Raw genomic sequence first — 16,029 nt, 5'->3', positions numbered from 1 at the left:
CAAAAATCTAAAATATACATTTAAGTGTTTATTTTATTGCACAGATTTCAATTACAGTATAGATCTTTAAAAGTTTTCTCCTCCACTTCAACAGCACTTACACACACCAAACTTAGCAGTTTTATTCCTGTCTATATTCTAAAGGTTTTTACCGAGGGGATTTTGAATTTCTTTTTTTATCAGTTCATAAATATGAAAATAGTGTCAACAGACAGAAATAACACATTTTCACCATGTTTTTAGGAATAAAATGTTGTATAAATCAGTGTGAATGGCATATGAACAAACCCCACAGTAAAAACCTTCAGAATATAGAGAGGAATAAAACTGCTAAGTTTGGTGTATGTAAGTGCTGCTGAGATGGAGAAAAAACTCTTTAAAGATATGGATTGTAACTACAATCTACAGATCCAAATACTTAAAGTGCAATGAAATAAGTGTTTTTGGATTTTTTTTTTTATTTTTACAAGTTAAATTCTGAAAACAGCTACATTATGAAAAGCCAAATAGCCCAAAATCTCAAAATTGACAAGTGCATGAAAAAAAAGGTTTTGACTGTAGAGTCTTAACATGATCTAGAAATGAGAATTCTCTCAAACTTATTTGATTAGAATTATGCAATAAATACAATTTTGCGTTTTCTACATTTATTTAAAAAATATATACACAAGTTGAATTCTTGAAGAATACAAATTCACTAAAGCAGCACATAGTTTTCTTGAAAGGAGACGCGCGCGCTTGTAACCATAGCAACAGCAGGCTCCCGCGCGTTTCCCACACCACCAGTACTCACTTGTGCTTTATGTTAGAAACAAATGCACTCGCGTATGTTTAAGTAACATTTTCACTAGTACTTCTAAACATGTTGCGCTTAATGTGTTTTATGGTCTTATGCATTAAAATGTAGGCTACATGTGTGCTCAGCACGCGCGTGTCCCTTTAAGAGTCGCGCTGGCGTTGCGTAGATCCTTCATGAATGAAACCACGTGACCAAAGCAAATCATATGACGTCTGGCTTCAGCGCGAGAGAAAGAGGATCAACACGGTCACAAATTCGCCGACAACAGCGACAAACTCCCACCGGATTCTCCTCGGTTCCACCGGCCGCCGTCATCCGCTGCTCCAGACGATCCGTGACGCGTCCGGTGAGTGCGTCGTTCCTCACGGTGCTTCCAAACGCGCTGAAGTTGCGCTCGGGCGGACGAGTCGCTCAGATCTGTTTTGCTGAGTGTGCACGACACTGTGTGTGTGTGTGTGTGTGTGTGTGTGTGTGTGTGTGTGTATGTCAGTTTCTTTTTTTAGTGCAGAACACGAACCATTTACAAACACATCCAACACATGAGGAACTGAAAATAGGATGAGATTCACAATAATAGCGTTTAAAAAATAAAATAAAATATTTAAAAATAAAAATTAAATTATTTATATTTTTAAAAAATATAGTTTTGCTTTTAAGTTTAATTTTTGCATCAATTCTGGTTTGTGTAGTGCGCGCAAGCCTTACTATTTGCCTATTTATACTTGTTATTTCCCATTAAAGTGAACTATTAATAGTTTTTTAATTAGCGATAACAACGAAATTGTGTTCATGTTACATAAACGTATTAATATATGCATTGTTTACTATAAGTATGAGCGTTCATATGCTCGTGTGCGCGTTTGTCGTCTGTCTGGCGAGGCGACGTGACGCCGCCGTACGCGTTAAGCGGGACGCGCGTTTTAAAGGGCTCGCCGTGCTGAATCATCACGATCGGGTCATTCCGCTCAAAAACCCGCCACACACACACACACACACACAGAGCCATGATGACAGCGAGCAGACAAAGGGTTCATCGATACACACTCACACACCCCGATCTGTGATCAATCGCTGGCTCTGATCGTCGCTTTCGATTTGAAACGTTTGCAGAAATCAGCGGGATTCGGCTCGTGTTATATTTAGAGTGTGTGTGCGTGCGTGTGTGTCTCCTCTAGTCAGGCAGAGGTTACACAGCAACACAAACGCGCGCGCGCTCACGCGGATCTCCGGATCTGTGAAGAAGCCGAACCTGCTGGTTCATCAGAACCGTCTGCGCTGGACACGGATCGACCCGGTTCGAGGTGCGTTACTCTTTCTCGCTTTTGTCTGCGTTGCGCGGCACATTGACACCGTTAGTTCAACTGTAGCCGTTGTACAGTGATGGTATCAGGTGGTAATACCCTAGTACTTTTGACAGTGTGTCATGGTATTTACTTGCCAGCGTCGTTTTGGGCATCTGCCTCGTCGGGAATCGTTCCAGCGCGCTCTCCAGTTTGACACAATAAGATACAGTTTTGCTCTAGGAAGTACGAAAAGTAACAATGTTGCGCCGCCGTGATACTTTGATACATATTCACCGATACATTGTGGCACTTCACAGATTTGTAACACTGTGTGGAGAAACTAGTTTTATTCAGCATGTGTTGCTTATCGCCTCATCTGTAACTGACAGCTGCCGGTTGGATTCCGTTACCGCGCGCGCGCTCCGAATCACAAAATCAGCGCGATTACAAATTTCGAATCATCATATCGGCGGCGGCTTTAATGGGCATTCGAGCGGACGAGGGAGATGCTGATTCATCAATCGCTGATATCTGCTTGACGTGAGCCCGGGCACCGGGGCGTCATGGCAACACGGCACATCGGAGCGCGCGGAACCGGGCAGCTTTCGAGGCACGGAGAGAGCGCGTGCATCAATAACGGCGGCGTTCAGACTGATGGCTTTATCAGCGCCGCGCTGGTGTTTTCACACTTACAGCGTTTGAAGTTTTAAAATCATTTTCACTAGCATCAATGCATTTATTGAATAGTATTGAAACGCACACACACACATGTAGCTGCTGATTGTGAATTTATTACAGACTGTTCTTGTATAAATGTTTTAAATCAGAGTGTATGGCAGTACTATGGTGATACCGTGGTAAAGTCTGATGCATGTCATCCATGACGCTCCAGCCTAGACAGCATTTCTGGGCACCGGCTTGTTCCGAATCAGCAGCATTTTTGTCCATCACAGATAAACTGACTTGATTCCTATGAGAGGATTTTCAAGAAATATATATATATATATATTGTATATCATTTTTTGCTCTTTTTTAATTTAGGATCATTTTTCAATATCATATTGTTACATTTTAACCTGATAAAATATTTTTCTTTTCTCATGTCATTTTTCTCATTTTATTTATTTCAATATCATATATATATATATATATTTTTTTACATTTTAAGCAGATTTTTCAAGGAAGGTCAGCTATTTTATATAGATCATATTTTGCTATTATCATTATTCATGGAAGATAATTTTTTTTTCATATATTATTTCATAATCAGATTAGTATGAAAGATCATTTTTATTTATTTTTTTATATTATATTTTGCTACATTTTAACCTGACTTTTAATTGAAGATCTTTTTCAATATCATATTTTTGTTACATTTAAACCTGATTTTTCATGGAAGGTAATATTTATTTTATCTCATGTCATATTTTTCACTGATTATTATTATTATTTTTTTAAATATCGTGTTTTGTTACATTTTGATCTGCTGTTTCATGGAAGGTCAGCTTTTTATGTCATCATTTTGCTGAATCTGATTATTCATGAAAGAAACATTTTTGGTTGTTGTTTCATATCATATCATTTCATAATCAGATTTTTTGAAAGATAATTTTTACATTTATTTTATCATATTTTGCTACATTTTAACCTGATTTTTTTATCGTATATCATATGCTATATTTTAACCTGATTTTTAAAGAGTTTTTAAATCATGTTTTGCTCAGGTTTAATCTGATGTTTTATTAAAGATAAAAGTTTAGTTTTTTTTTTCATATCGTGCTTCATATCTTGCTACATTTTAACCTCATTTTTCATGGAAGGTCAACATTTTTGTTAATGTTTTTTGTATCATATTTTGCTACATTTGAACTTTTTTTTAATGGAAGATTTTTGATCTATTTTTTCATCATATTTTCCTAAATTTTAACCTGTGGTTTGTATTAAAATAGTTGTTGTATCTGGCACTGCATTACATTACAAACAAACAAATGATATTCTGATTCAGGAACACGTCTGGTGTCCAAAACCGCTGCTGTTAGTTTATCATGTTCATACACCAATGTGTTCTTATAGGTACTTCAAAAAACACCACGGTACACACTAGCAGTACCAGAGTGTTTGTTTGTTTTTTTTTTTTTTTGCTAGTGCGATCTGTGTAACCATGTAAATCCATTTAGACCCTTTTAAGAGCCTGTTTACATCATTAACCGGAAATCTCCCAATAACAATTCCAGCTAATTGTGATATTTGTGCAATTAGAGTCTGAAGCGCAGTGCTGGAGAGGTGTAATCTGATCAGGACTGTACTTCAGGCTGAACATTGGCTCGGCCTGCTCTTAAACGAGCTCATGAGTCAAATCTGCTGATGGTCGGGAGCGAACGAGCGCACGATTGAAGTTGTGGCAAACGGGAGAGTTTTTTGTCTTTAAGGCATTCTGTGAAAGCGCTGAGACAACCAGAAAACAGCCTCTCGCTTGGCAGATGGCGTTTGCGCCGGTTACTGGTGATCTCTGTGCTCTGAGACGTCGTGATGCCGCGATGATGATGATGATGCTGATGTCGGAAGTGACTCGCCTCAGGTTACTCTTTAAGTAAAGGTGTAAAGAGCTGCTTTAAACGGTGTGATGAACGAGAGCGAGCTGAATGCTGCACTTGCAACTTTTTAAAATGCGAGACTTGCATCACCAAAAGAAATGCGATCGTTTGCATTTACAGTAAGTGTTTTGCAACAGATTGCAGTTTCTGTTCTTCCTCTTTTTTTTACTAACAGGTAGTTTTCTCCTTTTTTTTCTTTCTTCCCTCAGCAGAATACTCTTCCTCTTATTCAGAGCGATGCGGCTGCATTAGCTCTCTCTGTGTGTGTGTGTGTTTTAGAGGAGACTGTGTGAGTTCTGTGTGTTTGAGGACAATGTTCATATCAAGCCCGTTTGTGCCTGTTTGATCACATCAGTTTCTCTGAACACAAGATCTGTCCATCCTGTTAAGAATTATTATGGTTTAGTCTGAAGAGCATCACATCTTTATTTATTTATTTATTTATTTATTTATTTATTGCATTACAGTAATAGAATTATGTGGATAAATGCACTTAACACAGTGTAGTAACTAAACAAGCCTTCAAATCTTTTACATTTTTAATTTATGGTGTAAGATTACAGTCAAAAAAGTAAAGTAAAAAAAAATATATAGTTAAAGATCAGGAAATATATAAATAATTAAATATATATTCTCTATATATTATTTTTTATTTTATTTTTATTAGTATTACAGTAATGGGAATTTGGTAGAGAAATGCACTTAACGGTTTAGTAACTAAGCAAGCTTCCTTTTTTTTACATTTGTAATTTATGGTGTAAGATTACAGTCAAGTAAGAACTATGTAGTTAAAAATCAGCAAATAAATAAATAAATATTTATATAGTATTTATATATAAATCCTTATTAAATTTATTTAGTCAAAAATAAATACACTAAAATGTAGTTAAAAATCAGCTAAATAAATAAATAAATGTATATATTTATTAATATATAAATACATTTATCAAATTTATTTAGTCAAAAATATGTAAATGGGAAAAATCATTTATAAAAATATTTTATAATCGTATATATGGAAAAAGAAATGCACTTAACACAGTTTAGTAACTAAACAAGCTTTTACTTTTTTTACTTTTTTCATTTTTGGTGTAAGATTACAGTCAAAAGGACTAAAATGTAGTTAAAAACCAGCAAATAAATAAATAAATGTATATATTTATTAATATTTATTTATATAGTTATCTTGATCAAATTTATTTAGTCAAAAATATGAAAAAGAAATGCACTTAACAGTTTAGTAACTAAACAAGCTATTAATTTAATATATATATATATATATATATAAATAATTATAATTTTTTATATATATATATATATATATATATATATATAATTATAATAATAATAATTATTATTATTATTATTATTAATAAAATGTAAAATTATCATTTTATATATGTAAAAAAGAAAAATCATCATTTATATAAATATTTTATAATCATATATGAAAAAGAAATGCACTTAACACAGTTTAGTAACTAAACAAGCTTTCAAATAAGTTTTACAATTTATTGTGTAAGTTTACAGTCAAAAAAGGACTAAAATGTAGTTAAAAATCTGCAAAAAATAAAATATATAAAATGAATAAAATATAAAACTGAATTAAGTGCACGTGTTCTTGAGAGGTATTATGAGATTCACGTATTCGTGCATCTGAACAGGAAGTCAATTACATCTGCTCTGAATTTGTCCTATTTTGTCCAAACATCCTTAATTTATTAGAGACGGATATTTTTAACAGGAAGTTGTCAGTGTGAGTGATGAGTGTTTGTGTCTGCGCTGAGGACAGGTGTCCTTCAGAAAGTCTCTCTCTCTCTCACTCTCACTGTTCCTCTGTTTAATAAATATCTCTCGCTCAAGCTTATGAGGACAAATGAACATTGTTCAGTATTCAGTGCAGGAGATGAGCCTGAGATTTATTACCTTCTGTGGGGGAATCGGTGAGCTCTCGCCACGCCAGACGCGCTTTACACACTCGCACACACACACGAGCAGAGCAGCAACAGTTTGATGTTTGTGTTTGCAGTATGAATTCACACACATTAGCCTTGAGGTGTGTGTGTGTGTGTGTTTGTGGGCAGATCTGGGTGGAGGGTTGATGAAACTCCAGGAAAGACGTTGAGCTGTGCGTCTGTGTGTGTGTGTGTGTGTGTGGCAGGTGCTGTAGAGTAAACACACACACACACACAGGCTGATCATTAACCCACTCCGTGTGTGTGTGTTCATCTTTATGTGTGTGTGTGATAGCGATGGTCAGACAGAGATGAAGGTTATTTGAGGTCAGTGTGTGTGAATCTACAAGCTCCACACAGAAAACAGTTTTCTGAGTTAATGTAAAAAAGAAGAAAGAGTGTGTGTGTGTGTGTGTGTGTGTGTGTGTGTGTGTAGATCAATGGAGTCTATTTTTTTCATGGCCTCTTTGAGCAATGATGAAATACTCTGTAAGATACAGCTCAAGTATAGTAACGCAGCGCCTCAGAACAGTGGCATAGTTTTAAAGACAGACACCGCGGGAATTACACGCAAACCACTGCAGTCCGAACGCCAGAGAACGAGAGCGAGAGCACAAACAATCCATTTATACACTTATGTGAACATATATGAGCTGCTGTGCTGATCTGAACGGTTGCCAGATTGTCGCTTTTTGTTTGTTTAGCTGTAGATGTGACTCAGGTTGTGTTGTAAAGCACGTCTGTGGGATTCTGTCAGCTGGGCTTTAATTTAGTCTTAGTCTTGTGTAACACGTCCTTGTTAGTTTTTATCATATGTAGTCAACATGTTCTGTTTGTAAGGTTTAGTTGACTAAAAGTCTCATTTTAGTAACGCTGCATAGTGATAATCGTTATTTTGCTCACCGCTACTGATCACGATTGGCATGATTTAAGAAATTGCATCAGAATTCTGAGCCAGTTTTCCTATCCATGCTATATTTGAGCTCATATGTGACGCTGGAGCACAAAACCAGTCATAAATATATTTGCAGTAATAGCAAAAAATACATTGTATGAGTCAAAATTATCAATTTTTCTTTTATGACAAAAATCATTAGGATGTTAAGATCATGTTCCATGATGATATTTTGTACATTTCCTTCCGTAAATATATCAGAACTTAATTTTTGATTAGTAATATGCATTAAGAACTTCATTTGCACAACTTTAAGGGTGATTTTCTCAATATTTAGATTTTTTTGCACCCTCTGATTACAGATTTTTAAATAGTTCTATCTTGACCAAATAAACCAAACAAATGAATGAATCTCAGTCTCACAAAACTGACCCTTAAAACTGGTTTTGTGCTCCAGAGTCACATATAGTTACCTGATTCATTATATGATCAGAAATATAAACACAGAAGTGCATAAGCGCGTTTATTCAGATTCGATCAAAGTCTTTTTATTTATTACAGTTTCTAATGAGAAAGTTTGATTGGTTGCCAGATTGTAAAGATAAATTAAACATGGAAGTTGCGTCCTTTTAAGAGAGAAGCTCTGAATGGGGGATTTAAACTCTTGATGTCTGGCAACCGCAATCATAAACTCATCGAGGTCAAGACTTTTTTTTGTGTGTTACAGAAAATTTCAGCTATTGAAAGTTTTTATTGTTTTGCAACGATATTGCATGTTGATATACAGTTGGTGTTTTTTTTTAGTGATATTTTTCATCATAGTTTTCGTTAATGCAATTTAATGCTGGTTAAAATGCTGAATAACACACATGATTTGATGGTGTATTAAGCACAAATGCTGCTCTTACACACATTTCAGATCAATATTTATGACGCTGGACCACAAAACCAGTCATAAGGGTCAATTTCATGAAACGCTGAATAAATAAGCTTTTCACTGATGTATGGTTTAAGGACCATATTTTTACAAGGTGCAAAAAAATCCAAATATTGAGAAAATCACCTTTAAAGTTGTCCCATTAAAGTTCTTAGAAATGCATATTAATAATCAAACATTAAGTTTTGATATATTTACGGTAGGCACGTCTTCATGGAACATGATCTTTGCTTAATATCCTAATGATTTTTGTCATTTATTCAGATTCAATCAAACAGTCTTTTTATTTATGACAGTTTCTAATGAGAAGGTTTTATTGGTTGCCAGATTGTAAAGATAAATTAACACATGGAAGTTGTGTCCTTTTTAAGAGAAGCTCTGAATGGGGGATTTAAACTCTTGATGTCTGAAAACCGCAGCCATAAATTCACAGAAGTCAAGATTTTTTCTCTTTTTTTGTTACAGAAAATATAGAGAATTTCAGTAATAGAAAGTTTACATTTTTGCATCAATATTGCATGTTGATATACAGTTACAATGTTTTATGACATCTATTGTCTCGACTACTGATAATGCAGTTAACACTGATCAAAATGCCAAATAACACACATGATTTGAGGAATCATTGGTGTTTGAAGCACAAATTGCTCTTACACACATTTCAGATCAGTATTTGTCACCCTAGACCATAAAACCAGTCATAAGAGTCAATTTTGTGAAACTGTGAAAAAAGCTGAATGAATAAGCTTTCCATTGCTGTATGGTTTGTTATGATAGGACAATATTTGGCTGAGATACAACTATTCGAAAATCTGGAATCTGAGGGTGCAAAAAAATCTAAATATTGAGAAAATCACCTTTGAAATTGTGCAAATGAAGTTCTTAGCAATACATATTACTAATCAAAAATTTATTTTTGATATATTTATGGTAGGAAATGTACAAAATATCTTCATGGAACATGATCTTTACTTAATATTCTAATGATTTTTGGCATAAAAGAAAAATTGATCATTTTGACTCATACAATATATTTTTGGCTATTGCTGCAAATAAACCCGTGATACTTAAGACTGGTTTTGTGCTCCAGGGCCACACATAGTCACCTGATTTATTATATGATCAGAAATATAAACACACAGGTGTCTAACTGCATTTATTAAACAGTCTTTTTATTTATTACAGTTTCTAATGAGAAGGTTTGATTGGTTGCCAGATTGTAGTGATAAATTAATCACGGAAGTTGTGTCCTTTTAACAGAAGCTCTGATAGGGGGATTTAAACTCTTGATGTCTGGCAACCGCAGCCATAAACTCATAGAGGTCAAGACTTTTTTCTCTTTCTTTTTTTTTTGTTACAGAAAATATAGAGAATTTCAGCTACAAAATGTTTTTATTTTTGCAAAGATATTGCATGTTGATACAGTTAATAATTTTGTGAAACTGAGATTTATGCATAATCTGAAAGCTGAATAAATACACTTTCCATTGATGTGTGGTTTGTTAGGAGAGGACAATATTTGGCAGAGATCAAAGTATTTGAAAATCAAAATATTGAGAAAATCACCTTTAAATTTCTTAGCAATGCATATTACTAATCAAACATTAATTTTTGATATATTTGTGGTAGGAAATGTACAAAATATCCTACTGGAACATGATCTTTACTTAATATCCTAATGATTTTTGGCATAAAAGAAGTGAATGGGGGATTTAAACTCTTGATGTCTGGCAACCGCAGCCATAAACTCAGAGGTTAAGATTTTTTTTCTCTCTCTCTTTTTTTTTTTTTTTGTTACAGAAAATATATAAAATGTTTTTATTTTTTGCAATGACATTGCATGTTGATTTACAGTTAATAATTATGTGAAATTGAGATTTATACGTAATCTGAAAGCTGAATAAATACAGAATCAAAAATCAAAATATTGATAAAATCACCTTTAAAGTTCTTAGCAATGCATATTACTAATCAAAAATTTATTTTTGATATATTTATGGTAGGAAATGTACAAAATATCTTCATGGAACATGATCTTTACTTAATATTCTAATGATTTTTGGCATAAAAGAAAAATTGATCATTTTGACTCATACAATGTATTTTTGGCTATTGCTGCAAATAAACCCGTGATACTTAAGACTGATTTTGTGCTCCAGGGTCACATTTGGTCTCTCAAATGTTTGTGGATGTTTGATTTCCCTGCAATTACAGATTTTGCAAACAAAGTTTGAATAGATAATCATCAAAGCGTGGCATTCGCAGGAACGTTTTCTTGGAAACGCGCGTTTGCCGCAGTGAAGTATGGATATTCATAATGTCTCTCGCACTTTTTTCCAGTGGTTGATGGCGTTCTCGCTCTGCCTGGAGTTACACGCAGGACGATGTCTTCCAGTTGCATCATCCCGGCTGCGCTTTGCTGCAGTTTTTACCCGCAGTGTTGAAGTGTTGCTCGCTCTTGCAATCTCCACACGCCCCAAACGAACCTCCGACGAGTGAAATCGAGACAGGAGACGAGAAAGCTCGGTTTATATGAGATTCACCTATTCGGGCAGGTGTGGCAGGTCGTTTGTGTTTGAAAGCTAATGGCGTTAGGATGAAGCGCTCATCGTTTCACACTAATGTGTCTTTACGCAAACACTCCAGAAGGACGGAAGTGGAGGGAAATGAGCTCGTTAGTGAGGGCGAGACGGCCGTCGCACCTCTGATGTCCAGACCGCAGGCGGATGGAGCTGCGTGAGACGAGTCGAGTGTCCCGAATGTGAAAAAGACTCTGCGTCTTTTTGTTCCTCACATTTTGTTTTGCTTCACAGCCGGATTATGTGACCGCACAAAAACATGCAGTGATCAGTGATCTTCTCATTAGTTAACTGTTTTCTGTCTCTCAGTTAGAAGATCCTCTTTTCTTCTTTTATGCCTCTTATGCCGGTAAACAGACTTAAAAATATTAAGAAAAAATTAAAATGTATATTAAGAAAGATTAAATATTACATATTTAATATTTATATCAAATTCTATAAATATTTATTGACTTTTTTTTTCCAAAACACAATTTGCACAATGCAAAAAAACAACATCCATCATTTGGAACAACAATATTTCAAGTGCTCTCAGTTTCAGCAGATCCTCCTTTATGCCCCTTATGCTAATAAATTGACTTAAAAATATTAAGAAAAAATACATATATTAAGAAATATTAAATATTATATATGTAATATTTTTATAAAATAATATACTATTTAACTAATATTTATTGACATCCTCCTTTGTTCCTCTTATACCAATAGTTTTGACTTAAAAAATATGAATCAATAATAAAACAATACATAATATAATAATTAATAAAATAATAATTAAATTAATTAAATTAATTTAATTAAAAATAATTAAAAAAAATAATAAATAATATAAATATAACTTGAACATCCTCCCTTGTTCCCTTTATACCAATATTTTTTATTTTAAAATATTAATAAATAATATAGAATATCATAATTAATTAAATATAAAAATTATATAAATATAATTTGAACATCCTTATTTGTTCCTCTTATACCAATATTTAATTTTATTTCTTTTTTCCCTAAAAAACACAAATCACACACTTGAACATCCTCCTTTGTTCCCTTTATACCAATATTTTTATTTTAAAATATTAATGAATAATAAAACAATATGGAATATTATAATTAATTAAATATAAAAATAATAAATATTATAAATATAATTGAAACATCCTCATTTGTTCCTCTTATACCAATATTTACATTTATTTTCTTTTTTTCCCTCAAAAAATACAAATCACAGATTAACTTAAATGCCCTCCTTTGTTCCTTTTATACCAATATATATTTTTTAAAAAAAATATGAATAAATAATAAAATAATATAACAATTAATAAAATATAAAAATAAATAATATAATATAATTTGAACATCCTCATTTGTTAAAAATACTAATAAAGTATAAAAATAATATAAATATAACTTGAACATCCTCCTTTGTTCCTCTTATACCAATATATATATTTTTAAAATATTAATAAATAATAAAATAATATAGAGTATAATAATTAATAAAATATAAAATAATAATATAATTTGAACATCCTCATTTGTTCCTCTTACCAGTATTTCCTTTTTTTCTCTAAAAAAATACAACATCTAAAACACGACATTAATTTTGGATAATAATAATATTTCAAGCAGAATAATAATAATACATTTTTGCAGTTGATATCATTTAGTAGATTTTTAATAAAAAGTAAGGCTTTTTTAAATCTTGTGGAAGATAGATTCTAAAAATACACTTGTAAATTTTTTTCTCTTTATATTTTGCAATTTCAATCAGTTTCTCATCATGGAAATAGCCGTAGTCGCTGGCCAGTGTTTCTCATTGTTGATGTTTGAGAGCTGTGTTCAATCCGTCATGTTTCTTTCTGTTTATGTAGTAATTGTTGGAACAGAGCAGTGTGTTGTGTCTGATTGTGCGGTGACGCGGGCCGCGCGCTCGTCCGTTTCTCCGCGTGTTATTGATGTGTCGGCGTGTCTGTGTTTGTGCTGACCTGCGCCAGAGCAGGAGGGGAAATAAGATTTAGTTAACTTATCTGCGTGTGCCTCCCAGAACCAAATTAACCCACGAGTCTCTCTGCTGGAAAAAGCCCTTACTATAAAAAACGGGCCTTCCTGACGGAGCAGTTTTTCTGCTGCGGTGAGGAGATTTCTCTCACACTACCTGAGACGCTTTCTCTCCTCCAGCGCCGCACCATCACTCTCTCGTCTTTCACTCGTCTAATTGCACCTTTGAGTTTTCCTGTCACTCTCACGCTGATGCTTTTACTTTTCTTCTCTCCCTTTCAGCCTCTTGTAAGTTCCTCCGTGTCTTTGTGCTGCGTTCGAGACTCGGGCTTCTGATATTTGTGTCTCCGGCAGATGAAATGTCTTTAGAAAGGAGAACCCCACACTTTTTACTCTCGCTTTGTTTTTTGCTGTTTTGTCTGATTTTTCTTCTGCTGTATTTTGGGGTTTTGATTCGACTTTGATTCATTTACCTTTTATGTCCTGCTTTGCTTTAGTTTCAATATGTTTGAAACAGGTTTAAATAGTGTAAAATTGCAGATGTGTGTGGAGACTGAACTATTTTATTTATTTTTATTTTTTGGTATTATATTAGACGTTTAGTTCTTGGGGGGGGGGGGTGTGTGTGTGTGTGTGTGTGTGTGTGTGTTTGTAGTAGTAACTCCTCAAGACACCTTCTGCGTTTCACAAGAGTCTTTACACTGGATTAGCGTTCCTAAAACGGGACTGAACTTCTAGGAACGGCTGCACACATTCTGTCTGCTTCGCACCTGCTCTCACCTGTGCTCGTCCAATCCCAGACTCACGTCGGTCATGTGACCACACCCTCGCGTTACCGCCGCCCACCGCAGACCTGAGCATCCACGTCAACCTTCATGCAGAAGTAGGTCAGAGCGACAGAGACCCACTTTCTGATCAGCCGTCATGCGCTGCTGCGTGTCACTGGCCCATCTTTACATATATTAATACTTACAAAGATGTGAACAGATTTTTTAAAGATATCTCTAGTCCATATAATTTAATTTATATATTAATAAATATATATATATTATCTATCTATTTTATATATATATATATATATATATATATATATATATATATATATATATATATATATATATATATATTATATTATATGTTATAATTTTTTTCCCTCAAAATGAAGCGTTGTTTCATCTAGGCAGTTATAGCAACAAACAAAAAAAATTGTTCTAGTTAGGATTTGATAATATATAATTATTATATAGCTAAAATTATTAATATATGCATTATATATTAAATATTATTTTCTATTTTATATATAGAAATAGATAATTTTTATATATATATATATATATATATATATATATATATATATATATATATATATTTGTATTATTTTTTTCCCCTATTTTTTTTCCTTTTTTATATTTCAATGTTTTTTTATTTATAGATATTTTATATATATATATATATATAGAGAGAGAGAGAGAGAGAGAGAGATGGATGGATGGATGGATGGATGGATGGATAGATAGATAGATAATTTTTATTATTTTTTTTCCCTGAAATCAAGCATTGTTTCATCTAGACAGTTATGGCGAACAAACAAGAAAAATTGTTCTAGTTAGGATTTGATAATATGTAACTGTTATATACCTGAAATTATTTATATATGCATTATATATTAAATATTAAATATTTTTTATTTATAGATATTTTACATTAAAAATTATTTAAGCATATATTAAATATATTATTTTAATATTTCAGTGTTTTTTTTTTTATAGATATATTACAGTAGGGATGATTATTATTATTATTATTATTATTATTATTATTATTATTATTATTTTCCCTCAAATGAAGCATTGTTTTATCTAGACAGTTATTGTAACCAAATTAGGGCTGTCAGTCGATTAAGTTTTTAAATCTAATTAATTACATGATGTTTTGATTAATTAATCTAATTAATCACAAAATAATTTTGGCTGTGAAACGCACAAATGGTTATTTAATGCTATTTTTGTATTAAATGAAGAGGTATCAAGTAGACATTACAAATTGTAGGGTTTTTGGTTCCCATTGACCTCCACTGTATTTTTTTGTCCATATAATGGAAGTCAATGGGAGGTGAAACTGTTTGGTTCCTGACGTTATTCAGAATATCTTGTTTTAAACTTCACAGGACTAAAACTGATAGGAAAAATAGAACTGATTTCATAAACTGTAGAAATTTTATGACTAAAATTGGATTAAACAATGCTGAATATTCGAAATGGGGAAAAAAATGGAATAATTATTATTATTATTATTTTTAATGTTATGACAAAAAATGTAATTAAATCTTAATCCCAAAAAAGTATTCTTAATCTAGATAAATTTAAATTGGGAAAAAATGATTTAAACTGATTTATTTATTTATTTATTTTTTTAAATGACTAAAATTTTATGAAGTTTAGTCAATGAATTTTAATTTTAGGTTGTATATTCCTCTGATAATGTCTTAATGTGTATAAGAGCATTGAACTCATCATAATATTAATGTATGCGGTAAGCGTTCTCTGTGTCTGTGAGTTGTGTGTGTGTCGAGGGTGTTTTTCTGCGCAGGTTTGGCGTCTATGAGCCGCTGAAGGTCCTGCAGCAGAACTTTTTCTAATTGCAGGTTTTCTGGCGTCGGCTGCTGAGTTCAGTTCTTTTCCTCCCCTTCGCTCGACCCCAATCCCGCCGCCCTCCGCTAAGCTTCACAAATGTGTTGAGGAGGCAGTTTTGACCGAGAGCTTCCCAACAACCCCCAGCGCTCTCTCTCTCTCTCTCTCAATCTCCAACTCTCTCTGTTTCTCTCTCTCTCATCCCTCCTTTCTCTCACTCACAAAGTTCTGTGAGTTGTTTTGCTTCTCTGGTTGTTTCTGACTGAAGTTTGTCAAACTGAGAGACTGCAGATGATTAAGAATCCTGAATGTGGTGATGATATTTGTGATACTGGCATGACAAGCACAGTGGCATACAG

At 33.2% G+C, this 16,029-nt stretch overlaps 1 protein-coding gene across 2 annotated transcripts in view; it reads left to right on the top strand.

Moving 5' to 3' along the window:
- Positions 1-915: 915 nt before the first annotated feature.
- mafgb (v-maf avian musculoaponeurotic fibrosarcoma oncogene homolog Gb) overlaps positions 916-16,029 on the top strand; it is a 28,246-nt gene continuing 13,132 nt past the window's right edge. Inside the window, exon 1 of one of the 2 annotated variants that reach the window (XM_051122831.1) lies at positions 916-1,145. In XM_051122831.1, the coding sequence (XP_050978788.1) occupies positions 977-1,145 (169 nt within the window). In that variant the 5' untranslated portion in view covers positions 916-976. Of the gene's footprint in view, positions 1,146-1,767; positions 2,101-16,029 lie in introns of those variants that run through there. The other variant, XM_051122832.1, reaches the window with a different exon arrangement.

Source organism: Labeo rohita, chromosome 11 (assembly GCF_022985175.1).
Source record: "Labeo rohita strain BAU-BD-2019 chromosome 11, IGBB_LRoh.1.0, whole genome shotgun sequence".
NCBI classification, from domain to species: domain Eukaryota; kingdom Metazoa; phylum Chordata; class Actinopteri; order Cypriniformes; family Cyprinidae; genus Labeo; species Labeo rohita.
This window is presented reverse-complemented; position numbering and strand designations above follow the sequence as displayed.